Raw genomic sequence first — 13,373 nt, 5'->3', positions numbered from 1 at the left:
TTATTTAGCATAGAGGGCAAATGCCAATGCAAGTGGGGAGGCCTATCACTCCTCTGTGCCTCAGTAATGCTATCGAGTGTGTGTCCGTGTGAGTAGGATTAGCAGCATAATTCAATTAATAAAGCATTTTTAAGTGGACACTTCAAATTGCAAGAAGGCTAGCCTAAATGATTTTGAACCCGTCACTTGGCTACCATCCGGCTATAGTGAATGAATAAGTAGAAAATGTACGCCTTGATGTGTAAAATATGGTATATTCACCGATTGCTTAAAAAAACTTCCACTTTTACCACCATTATTGGACGTATTTACATATTTTGCACCTTAAATAATACAAGTGGAAGAACATCCTTGGTGGAGGGCTCAGTGATGTCATGACAGCTAAACAAAAATGCTATTTGAGCTATCTGAGATTCTTAATGTCAGCCTATCAGTGATGGTTTTGATAGCTTTCTCCCAAAAGGTGCTCTGCTCTGTCTGGCTGTATTTATTCCACAGTTACAGGAGTCAGATGTAAGCGTGCCTCGCTATCATCTCGCTCCTGGCATAAATAAGCACCGCAGAGACGGGCGATGCCAGGTAAAGCGGGGATGAACGCCCAGCCTTCGCTTCAAGGCCTTCTGTATTGTGTGGAGCAGATTAGCAGATTCTAATTTTGGCTGGTACATCAAGAGAAAGAGGAGTGAGACACATTCAGCCACACACACACACGAGGTAACAAAAGCACAGATGAGTGAAGTGTCCACTTACCTAATGACTTGAACACATCTGGCCCCGCATACTTTCCATCAAAATAGACCGTGTTGTTTTGCGAGTCAAAGGCACGACACATTCTGACGAACACAACTTCCAAAGACCCTGTGGAGACAGACAGCAACAACATGCTGAATGGCTGTGTTGTTCCTCCCCCTCACCCTCACTCTTAACAGTGAGACATCAGTCAGGAAAGGCAATACACGTGCATCAGCTTTGTGCCGTTCTTTTAACAATATGATCAACAGAGACGCTTTGAAATAAAGAAGCCGGCTGTCAGTGGAGGAGAGAGAAAAAAAAGCACCTTCGCATTGCATGATCATCTCAGATACTACAAGGCTAGTTATCCGTAATGACAAGCCAGATAACAATTGTGCTTCATTTAGTGGTGATAGCACTTATTCATTTAACCTTTATCGAACAAGATAGTAGGGAATTATTTTATCTACCCTGTAATTTGTAGCTCTCTGAGGGAGGGGATACCAGGATCAGAAAAATGAAACAGCAGCCATTACTACTACATGTGACTCACTTTATCATTGAGACTGACATTGGAGGATGACAAGTACCTGCCACACGCTGGACATTCACTGGCCACAGCGTTAAGTACGTATACCTGTTGTCCATTTTTTTTAAGTGTTAACTCATCGCTGGCATTGAGTGCGATAAATGTCCAGACCATTTTGACTGGAACTTGGGCGCAAAAGTATGTGGTTGGAAAACCCTAATAAATTCATCTGTCAAGTTTGATCCGCCATTGGTGTCTTGACCTATGAGTTTATTCCATGACTATGATCATGAACCATGTTTATCCACTGAAAAGAATGGAAAAGATTTTCAACCTTAGTCTAGGTCTGCACAAGTTCCCACGCTCGTGTTAGCTTCCCGTGTGTGGTTCCAGTTTGATCTAGATCTACATTGTCTTTTCCTGTGTCTGTGCTTGCTACTGCTACAAACTGAATTTCCCGAATACGGGATGAATAAAGGTTAATCTAATCTAATCTAATCTGTTTATGTCAAAACCACCAGAGAGCAGTTAGTTGTAGAAGTATTAGTCCTTTTCCCAGAGTTAAAAGACCAAATGCCTGTTGTTGGTATTTCAGTTGTGAGTATCACCATCTGAATGCTACAGTAACACCAGTTTTGATTCAAATAGTGGTTGGTAGATAAAAAAAGAGCGCTGTTATCTCAAGTTCTAAACATTTATCTTGTGATGTGTAATGCACAGGAAAGTAGTAAGTGACAATGCATGCATGCATGAAGAAGAAGCCTTTGTGCAGTCAGGTCAGCTGCGCCCTCGTGACATATCAGTATTATCCGTGTCAGAATGTGTGTGTGTTGACAGGCTGTCATACCTGCTTTGAGCAGTACTATCTGATCATTCTGACACAGCTCCATGAAGCCATCGATGCGCTTGGCGAACTCCACCACATACTGGATAGCCTCTGTTATTTTGATAGCGCACAGCTGCCACATAACTTCCCGCGGCTAGCAACAGAACAAGATTGAAACAGATTCAGCTTTAAAACAGCACGTTTAAGATAGAAAAGGAGAGAAGATGGTGTGGTCAAGCTACCTTGCTCTGGTAGTTCTCCACCTCTTCCTGCAGGAAGGCTTGCCAGGTCATCTGCTGCAGTTCCTCTCTCAGGTACTGACAGGTCTCCATGTGTGATTTGGAGATATTTTGAGCCAAGTGCTCTGAAACACAGATGTAAAAGTGGAGGCCTCAGTGAAGACAGCAGTCATGATTTATTTACAGCGTTTTTAGCAAGGAAGGGAGGAAAATATGCGTAGACTTTTCTCTCTCTATATCTTTTTTTTTTTACTTTGGTGGGGGGAAAAAGGTTTGTTGACATTTCCTTTTATTGCCTCCAGGAAAGCTCATGGCTTGCGATTGAGGCACAGCCAATCAGGTTATGACACAAGCGCATGGAGGAGGGGAAGGTGCGGCGTGTTACTCACTCAAACAAAGGTCACATTTGCTCTAAGAGAAGTGGTGAGCACGAGAAATTAAATGGTTTTGAAAACACATCTGTTAAAAGGAGTTCCTAGGCACAGGGGAGCCTAAAAAAATGATTTCCCTAGACACCTGCCCTGCTGGATCCTGATTGGCCCTAATTAATGGAAACTAATTACAAAAAAAGAGGCTCTTTTAATGAGTGTTGGAGATGAGTCTCCAACCTCCTGCTATTTTAAGCAACCTTTGTGTCATTTGCCCCACGGTGGAGTTAACCAGCCCCCCACCCCTCTTTCTTCCTCCATTGTTCTGTCTCTCCAATCGCCAGTCGCTTCTCACAGTCTGACGGGTCTCACCTAGTTCTGCCATGGACACGGTAGGGGAAGTTTCTCCGTTGGTGAAGGAGCAGTAAGGGAAGAAGCCAGAGCCAGGGGCAAAGTCGCAGATGGGCTCAGGCTTGATGCCGTTGATGTCCAGGCCGGACTGGTCCGGTGAGGGCTGTATGTCCAAGTAGAAGCTGCTGACGGCAGAGTCCGGTTTGGTCCCGTCGGGGGTGTGGCCATCCATGTAACCGCTGAGGTCGTCGTGGAGCTCCGTGAGACCGTTAGCCGAGAGACCGTAGCTAGGTGTGAGAGGCTCCGCTTCCCCCGGCTGCTGCTGGTGGTCCCGCTGCTGCTGCTGGAGCCGATGCTTCTGGACCTCAGCGTAGAGGCTGTCTCGTTGCTTCTTGGACATGCGGCCAAATTTCACCGCTGGAATGCAACATGAACAATTGTGGGGTGAATCATTGTGGATGATTACATGCGTGTCAGATAATTGAGGATATCAGGGACACCTGCACATTATGATTTAATAGGAAATATCTGTTGCAATTTACGTAATAAGCGGAGAATGTGGGGATATTATCACCAATTAGTGTGAAGCAGAGCCAAGTAAAACAATCAAAATGACTACGAGCACTGTATAGAATCTGCACCTAGCATTGGTATTTAGTATCTTGAAGATATTTTAAATGTTTTGACCATCTCTAAATCCAAATAATATAACTCAGTACAATATAAATAATATTATCATACAGTCTCAATTAAAACATTTCTAACTTTAGAATAGTGTTGTGCTTCTCAAAATTGTGCCCTTAGATTAAGGGTGTCAGATTTGGGTTGGTTCACGGGCCGCTTTAACGTCAACTTGATTTCACGTGGGCCGGGCCATTTTAGATATAATATTAAGATTTTTTTTAATAAATGGATTAAAAGCCCTGAATATTCTGGTTTTTATTATAGATCTAAAACAATGTTTATTTTAGCTTTTTTAATATATATTTTTAGATTTTACAAAATGATTTTTGAACTAAAAACAGAAAAAAATTGATTAAAAAATTACTATTATTGATTTAAAAGGGGGAAAATCCGGAAATTTAATATACATTTATACTATTCATTTTAATTTGATCCTAAAACAGAAAGTCGTCACTCATGATTTACTTTCCCGGGCCACACAAAATGATGCGGCGGGCCAGATTTGGCCCCCGGGCCACCATTTTGACACGTGCCTTAGATTGTGTCGGTCTGTCTAATAAAGTGTCATGTGATTTATATAACTAGCCCTCAGGCAAGAAGCAGTATTACAGACACTTCTAAACAAATACATTTTACTTTTATATCTTTTTAAAAAAAAACGCAAAAGAGTTTTGTTCTAATGTGGCTGTCTTTCTCATCCAGTTAAGATTCATGACACTGATGTGCAAGAAATGCCTGAGAGAACAAATCACATTATGTCACACTCTTGGCTGAACTCTTCCTCCTTTGAAGAAAAAATAAATCATGTGTCTATACTGAAGATAAAATCACTTTAAGACAGATGAACACAGTGGTGAGAAAGAGACTTTGGTTGGAGCTCTGGGGCCTTGGAACTGTGTCAGCTGGTCAATTGGAGTGTGTGCGTGTGTATTCGTGAGTGGAATGACAGAGGGGAATAATACAGGCAGATGGGCTTTTCTATTGAGTGAAGGCAAGCGTCACCTTCATCTGTCCTAAGTTTTTATGTGTGCGTGCCTTTTAGCAAAGGCGCTCAGAAGTGCTGAAGCACTTCTAATGTCTATGACCATCATGAATCTGAATACAAATGAAAGTCTAGAGCATTTAGATGACATGATTTGTTGGATGACAACATACAATCCTGATAACAAGCGGTAATATAGTTTTGCTTTGTGCCAGACAGACACGGTTCAGGATAAAGTTATCAGATTTTGCAACTCAAGGAACAAAGTTCTTAGCATAGCCAAAACTGGTTAAAACACGGTCATTTTGAATGATTTTACACCGGAGTAAAAGACAGGCAAAAGTGTGTGAGTAGCGGATGACCTGTAAAATCGGTGCCCGGACATGTCGTCGATGGACAATTCGTCACCGGACACTTCGTCGAACAGACATATCGTCGCTGGACGATATGTCGAATGGATATTTAGTCGAAGAGCGTTTTTGTCGAACGGTTGTGTGAAATATGAACTGTATTCTTATATTTAATCATGCACCTTTCTGCACTTCTAGAAATTTAGTTACTAGAATAGAATTTTTACTGACACCTACAGGTCAAGGCCTGTCATCACTTTGTATATACACACCCCTTTTTCTGGTCCCGCCTCCGCCTAAACTTCTATTAAATACTATAACCGACCAACTGGACGGCGTATCTGGATGGGAGGCCTCGAGGTGGTCGCTTGGCTCTGTCGAGCGCTGACCCCTTCTTAGGAAGGGTGGGGGCTAGCCAAGGGGGCTAGCCAAGAACAAAGGAAGCGGACCGAGCGGCGACCATTTTGAGAGCCATCGAGATGGGGCCTCCTGTGCAGATAACCTCCATTCGGCCGGGAGCTAAAAACTACCACGTGTTTTGCTGCTTCCTCTGTATGAAGATGATTGTCGAGGCAACGCAGCTTTGACATTTTGGTGCCGAAACCCGGGATTCTTCTCTGCTTTCCGGCCACGGCAGATCGACAGAGGGATGGATGGCTTGACGTCGGCTACTCCAGCCTTGAGAGAGGGCGATCTGGCCTGCTGGCCCGGGAACAGATTACGAATTATCCTTTCGTACAGAGGAGGCACCAAAAAAACGGTAAGGCACTTTTTAAAATTAATTTGTAGAATCTAACCCACCAAGTCCCCGTTTCCCTTCGAGGATGGGAGATGCTTAAAAAGAAAAGTTGCGTATACTCTTCTCTGTGTGTCGGAGATTCTTCTTTCTGTGTGTCGGAAAGACATTTTTCTGTGTGTCGGAATTATGTTTTAATAGTATACAGCACGATAAAAGGCTGTGTGTCGGCCAATCTGCCTGGAAAGCAGACAAAATGGGAGGTAGCGCCTCCCCGCGAAGGGACTTCGAGGGTTGTGTTAAAAATATAGAAGAAATATATTGTCATACAGTGCCAAGATAATGAAAGAGCTCGATATAAAGAAAAAAAAAAAAAAGAAATAGAATAAAACTATAAACGCATGCAAGTAATCTTCATATGAATAGATATATAGATATATATAAGTACGCTATGACGCGTTCATAAACGATATAAGTATGATTGCCGCGAAAAATAGGAGTTTAATCGGCGAAAAAGAATACTTAGACGGATAAAAATAAGTATTTAAGAGAGGGTGCATTGGGACAGGATGGTGGGGGGGGTTGAAAAGCAGACCACATGTGAGAGGAAAAATGGCCGAGCCCACAGACAAAGAGAAAAAATGGCGGCGAGCCAACTGAAGTTAAAACTGCCTTTCTTCTCCAGCCCACGTTCTACTAACCCAGGAAGATATATATATATTAGGCCTGTTCAGAAACAGTGCCCCCCTTGCTCAGCCCACTCCTCGTGCCAGGTTCCACTCGCAGGGGCTAGGAGCACGAGGGGGGGGGATTGGGGGACTGGAATGCAAGAAATCTCAGGTTACATCTCACATTCCACACGATGAGCAAGGAGGAGCAGTGATGAAGAGACATGAGCAGAGAGAGTAATAGAAAGAAAATAAGACAGAAAATTGACAATATAACATATTAGTGACAAATTATGGGTCCTCTAATAAACACTGAAATTTATCATTAGGAAATGATTAAGAAATTGCTAAGTAGAAGGTTAGTTTCTCTAAATTTTAATTGTGGTAAGAGTGAGCTACAAAAAATGGCTCTTATATTAAATAAGCATAGTGCTTGGAGCAGAACAGCAATTCAACAAGTGCAATTTAGCTATCTTAGCAAATAGAGAGGGATTTGCGATTTAGACTTAAGGATTAGGAATCATCCAAATTATTAATGATATCAAACATGAAGACAATGCAGAAATGGCATTGATCCAAATTATTAGGTAAAATATAGCTGGCAAGTTTAGATAAAATAATTAATTTAGGATAGGCATAATTTCGCTGAGATGCAATAAACATCATGACTTGTCACCAGTGCACGGGTGGCAATTCATTGTTTTGCCCATCAACAGGTGGAATATGCTTTAGCGTGGTTCATATTAATGACCATTAGAATATTAATTGCATTAGAATCGAACAATTGATGCCAACCAAACAACATTGACCTATTTCCTTTTAGAATGACTTGCCATGACACAGCGAAAGGTGGTTAGCTGCCAAGAAGCCCCAGGACTGGGGATGGCGCTCTTCACCAGTGATAAAAAAATTTGCAGACCACGGATGTCTGAAAATGAGTGAGCGTGAATGGTTGTTTGTCCTTTTGTGTTTTTGATTGGCCGACCACCGAGATATGATCAATCGGTTAGGTATCAAGGTGGAAAATGATTTAGCAAATTGGAATCGATTTCAGAATTTGCCAATAAGCCGTTTCACGGATGGCAACGCCAAATTATGGAAAAATATTTCGTCCAAGGAAATTTTTAATGAAAAAGCAGCAGTACTCCAAATGTGAAATTTGAAGTGGAGAAACAAATCTGCTATGCAAAATTTGGGAGCACTGGGAAAAAACAGACAGTGCTTGATACCAAATTCCAAAGTACTATTGATTTATTGTGATAATGGCATCCAAATTGTGTTAACAGAATAATTGACTGAATTGAAAAAAGGTTCCATATTTCGTTATGAAATCATTGCGCCTACATAACGAGGTCAACCGGACAACAAAATATGGACATCCTATTTAGTAGACCATACCAAACGCCATTATTCACTACACGATTGGAACTAGAGGATGAGGCTAATCTGGCTATCTGCATAAAAGAAAAAACTTTAAAGGAACACACTGAATTTGGGTTAGCAGGAGGAGACTGTGCTTCCTAACAGAAAACAGACTGGACCAACGGCGGTCCCGGGAGCCTGGGTGCTCAACACACGCGTTCCTGACCAAGAGCAGACATGAAAATAGCGGGATCCATTTTGTGCACTATAAGAAGGTTCTCTCAGTTGAAACGTTTATAGGAGACAGGTAAGATAAACTTTTTGACGTAATCAGACGAAATGGCAAGCACTCAAATATTGATTGGAGAGATTATTGCTCGGGGAGCGATGCTGTAAGCCATGAGGAACTTTTTATATTGGTTTTATTGTCTCCATAAAAAAAAATGAAAGCGTTTCAATTGAGACTAAACCTTCTTATAGATAGTTAAAGTAAACAATTGAGATTAGATCTTCTTACAGATTTTTAAAGTAAACAATTGAGACAAATCTTCTTACAGATTTTTAAAGTAAACAATTAGAGAGAAAATAAACTACAATGGATAGAAATGTAACTAGATTTAATTTTATGCCTGACTATTGAAAAATATTGATTAAGAAAGTTTTATAGGAGATGATTGACAAACTCCAAAGACAATTGAATGTTACATTTGATAAAAAGACTACTAGATTGGGATATTTTGAATTTCAAACAACTGAGTTTAATATGCAACGCGATACACATTGTTAAATGAATTGGGACTTGATTAGTATGCATTTTATAAGTAATGAGTTTTAATTGCTTTAAAGGATACAATTATGCTAAAATATTAACCTTGACAAACAAGGGGTGATTACAATTTAGTGGGTTCAATTATATTCAGAATTATAAATGTGTGCATTTTGTTTCTGGAATATTAATTGATGTGAATTTAACTGTTACAGAGAACGGGAAAGCTGTTTTCCTGGGGAGAAAGCACCCTGGTTTGCTTTTTGTGTTTTTCCTATTTTAAGTATGATTAGTTAATTTGTGTAATTAGAGGAAAGGGAAAAACAAATATGGTTCTTGATCTTAACAAGGAAGCAGTGATCATAATAGAATACCAGCTAGCATATTTGATTTTGACTGATAAGGCATTTAAATTTTCACAAACTATAGTGATGGAATAAGTAAGATTGTTGCGATTTTTGTTCATTGAGGTATTAAGCCCAACAAAATAGCCGTAAGCAAATGTTAAGCACGTGTTGAAGACAACGACAGAATACAGCAGCTAAAGCAGCAGCGCAAACACTACACAACAGCATACACAACAACAAAACTGAGCCGATCTCAAGAACAGTCAGCAGACGAACTGCACACAGCTAAAGGCCTACCGTGCCTACCAAAAATTATTCCAAAATTGAGCCATAAATGTCTCAAAAGGGAGGAAAAGATATGATGGACATCGAAATACCTACTTTTAAAATTTTTGAAGGAACTGTTTAATTTGTTATTTTATTGATCTGTAAAGAACATGGGATCTCCAGAATCAGCTGGAGTAACAATGGAGCTCATTTTGCAAACAGCATAGTGCAAAACATGGCAAAACACCTAAGTAGAGCGAACAAATGGTACGATAAAACCAAGGCTTGAGAAACCATGGGGGAGATAAATAAGCCATGGCCAGAACGCCTAACACTGGCCAAAACGTATACAAAGATAGTACCAACTAGCTTGGGATTAACACCTTTTTGAGATAGTTCATGGAAGACCATTCTAACTTCCTCTATGGGAAGAGTAACCATGACGAGAGACTAAGGAAGGAGAGAAACTTATCCAAAGAACATGTAAGCTGCCGTGATCTTTTTGTCTATCTTGCAGGAGGTGGTGAAGCCAGGTGACTGGATCCTGATCCGAGTCATAAAAGGAAGTCCTGGTTCTCTCCACGATGGGAAGACCCATTCGTGGCCCAACTCACCAACCTCCACAGCAGCAAAGATCACTGAAAAGTCAAAGTCGATTCACCAAGGTCGGTTCAAGGTCGTTCGAGACAGGTGACTCTGAGTGGACTAAGTCGGACGGTGTCAAAACCCTTGTCCGTGAAGAAACTCATCTGACGTCTACTCACCAGCCACGAGCACCCCTCACTTAACCCTGACCTCCCATAGACTTTGCACCTCTATACAGAAGCCACAGTGAAAGCTGTTGCCACCCACATCACAGTGACTGGACTGTCAGTGACTGCACTGTCAGTGACAGCCTGGGCGTGTCTGAACGCCCCGCCCACAGAGACTCGAGTTGGAAAACAAGTGCAGGAAACGTCCTGCCTCATCACTGGAAAGGCAGAGCCAAGCGGTCCGCTCTTGGATGGGGACCCAACCTACATCAACATCGGGGTTCCCCGCAGCATACCAGATGAGTATACACTCGCTGACCAAATTGCACGACTCCAGAACAGGACGGAGGAAGGGTTTGCAGCCATCCATGAACAGAGCTGATGGCCTTCCAGAACAGAATTGCTGTTGACATGCTCCTGGCAGAGAAAGGTGGCGTGTGCTCCATCTTTGGCGACCAATGCTGCACGTTCATCCCGAACAACACAGCAGCTGACGGGAGTTTAACCAAGGCCCTGGAGGGTCTTCGATCCCTCAACAGCAAGATGAAAGAACAATCTGGAGAACTACTATGAAGAAGACGTGTGGTATAATTTCATGGTGTTCCAGAAAAAACTGATTGTTGCGAATGAAAGTTGTTATGTGTGTAGCCGTATACCCATTTCCACAGATCCTGACATCCTGAATTCACTGGGTCGAGGCGTCACATTTAAATCTGCTGTCGTGCAGATGGTCTAAGATGCATTCCTTTTAAGGAGAGTGAACATAACAGTAAGATATCAAAATCAGTGCAAAATCAGTGCAATTCAAACCACGTGATTCAATCTGGGGCGATGATGTTCCTGTTGACCAAAGGTTGTGGTCCACACCCCCCCAGAAAATCATGTGTAAAGACATTGAGCTGTTACATGAGTGTTCATTAACCAAACTGTCAAGGCCCTACAGGGTATAGCAGATGATTTAAAAGCCCTTAGGGAAGTTGCAGGACCGATAGTCCTGGATCTGATAACAGCCAAAGATGGAGATGTGTGTGCCATGATGGGAGAACACTGCTGCACCTTCATCCCAGATGAAACCAGTACATTACTCGTGCCGTAGCTGAAATAAAGGCCCTAGTCAACACCATGGCCCAGGATCATTCAGCCGTAGGTGTATCATTGTGGTCGTGGTTAATAACCGGGTCATGATTCTCAATTCTGTTTAAAATTGCAACCTTGCGGTTTTTGCTACTGTTCTGTATTTTTTCTATGTGTGTAATCCCCGAATGAAAGTTATGATTCAAAACACAATCCAGCACACGCTAGTAGCTTATAGTGACACAGTATCACCGCATGACAGACCATACTGGAGATTATCGCATTCTTTCGAAGTGTGACGAGTCCTCTATGCAAATGTGTTTGTCTTGATTTAAATATTGGGTTCGCTCATTAAGAGTGACGTAGAGGAATTTTTACCACTGATTACATCATTTCTCGCCTCTGCTTTTACATGTGATTTTGTTATTTTCCATACCCTGTTGAGTAACTGTCAATGATATTTGTATTCTAGAACCTGGAGGGGAGGGATACAAATTGATATGTTTAATGAAAATTCTTTCAAGTTACAACAGGGGGGAAATGTGAAATATGAACTGTATTCTTATATTTAATCATGCACCTTTCTGCACTTCTAGAAATTTAGTTACTAGAATAGAATTTTTACTGACACCTACAGGTCAAGGCCTGTCATCACTTTGTATATACACACCCCTTTTTCTGGTCCCGCCTCCGCCTAAACTTCTATTAAATACTATAACCGACCAACTGGACGGCGTATCTGGATGGGAGGCCTCGAGGTGGTCGCTTGGCTCTGTCGAGCGCTGACCCCTTCTTAGGAAGGGTGGGGGCTAGCCAAGGGGGCTAGCCAAGAACAAAGGAAGCGGACCGAGCGGCGACCATTTTGAGAGCCATCGAGATGGGGCCTCCTGTGCAGATAACCTCCATTCGGCCGGGAGCTAAAAACTACCACGTGTTTTGCTGCTTCCTCTGTATGAAGATGATTGTCGAGGCAACGCAGCTTTGACAGGTTGCTTCCTCGCGAACGATTGTTTTGGTGCATAAATAATTTGTTGAAAGCGATCAACCAGGTAATCTCTCTCTCTCAAAATTATAATCCTGAGAGAGAGAGAGTCTTTACTTCAGATTTTTTAAAGGATAGGGTTTGGTTTATATTTAGGGTTAAGGTTAGGTTAACCCTAATCCCTAACCCTAACCTTAACCACTATCCCCTAACCCAGGGGCCGGGAACCTTTTTGACGAAGAGAGCCACAAACAATTCATATTTTCCAATGTTATTCCTTGTGAGCCATACTACGAATTTAAAAGTCAAAATACATACATGTAAACGAGTGCCTTTTCAATTTTTTTTGTAATTTCACCACTTTTAAAGAGGAAAAACATAAATATTTTTTAAAAGATTCTTATGCTGTTGCTAATCAATGAGAGGATGCATTCCAGAAGTCTACTGCAAAAAAGAAGATTAAAGCAAAAAAAGAAGATTAAAGCAGTTCTAAATGTAATATCTCAGGTCTGTCAACAGCGATTTCCATATTTTAGCTCACAGGTTAGCGAAGAGCCAGATGCAGCCATCAAAAGAGCCACATGTGGCTCCCGAGCCATAGGTTCCCTACCCCTGCCCTAACCCGAGGAAGTGTCCGGCGATGATATGTCTGTTCGACGAACTGTCTGGCGACGAATTGTCAGTCGACGAAATGTCCGGTCACGGTAAAATCTACTCACCATCTCGTGACATGCCGACCGCCAGGCACTTCTGCAGCCGACAGTGTTGGCAGCGGTTCCGGCTAGTGCGGTCGATCAAACAGTTCTTCTGACGGGGGCAGGAGTAGGCTGCATTGCTCTGCTGACTCCTCCTGAAGAAGCCCTGTGCAGGAGAAGAGCATCATTGGCTCAAAACGCTGCAGATGCAGTGAACAGAAAACACGTCATAAACTTTGGATAAATTGTTGCATATAGAGATAGGGTATTCATTCATTCTAAAATCCTGCATAAACATTGACGAACCCACACCAACAAAATTGCCTTTTTCGGAGTGGCCAATAAACACATGGCTGTTGTGGAATTTTTCTGGCTGTGATGCTGTTATTCTGGCATCTAGGGAATGGTACGTGTCCAAGCACGAGGGTGTCATGTTTGGCCCAATGTGATAACACGGCATCAACCTTCATTGGGATTATTATCTGGCATTCGCAGCCCGTAAGCATTGCACACTGACTGGATTCCTCATCCTTTGACTTAATGAATTGATTCCAGCACATCATTAACATGCCCCACTCTACTGCTCCATACACATATGTCTTAATTAGCCGCTCATTGGCTGTTTAATTACAAGAAAACAGCTGACAGCTGCCAAGTTGCTTT

At 42.0% G+C, this 13,373-nt stretch overlaps 1 protein-coding gene across 2 annotated transcripts in view; it reads right to left on the bottom strand.

Moving 5' to 3' along the window:
- roraa (RAR-related orphan receptor A, paralog a) overlaps positions 1-13,373 on the bottom strand; it is a 178,854-nt gene that overhangs the window by 7,780 nt on the left and 157,701 nt on the right. For both annotated transcript variants that reach the window (XM_077595493.1, XM_077595494.1), the window contains 5 exons: positions 12,735-12,876; positions 3,067-3,462; positions 2,330-2,451; positions 2,109-2,241; positions 751-858 (listed from right to left, as the gene is read on the bottom strand). In XM_077595493.1, coding sequence (XP_077451619.1) covers positions 751-858; positions 2,109-2,241; positions 2,330-2,451; positions 3,067-3,462; positions 12,735-12,876 — 901 coding nt within the window. The remainder of the gene's footprint in view (positions 1-750; positions 859-2,108; positions 2,242-2,329; positions 2,452-3,066; positions 3,463-12,734; positions 12,877-13,373) is intronic.

The sequence above is a fragment of the Stigmatopora argus genome, chromosome 3 (assembly GCF_051989625.1).
Source record: "Stigmatopora argus isolate UIUO_Sarg chromosome 3, RoL_Sarg_1.0, whole genome shotgun sequence".
NCBI classification, from domain to species: Eukaryota; Metazoa; Chordata; class Actinopteri; order Syngnathiformes; family Syngnathidae; genus Stigmatopora; species Stigmatopora argus.
Note: the sequence above shows the minus strand (reverse complement) of the source record. Positions and strands in the feature narration are given on the sequence as shown.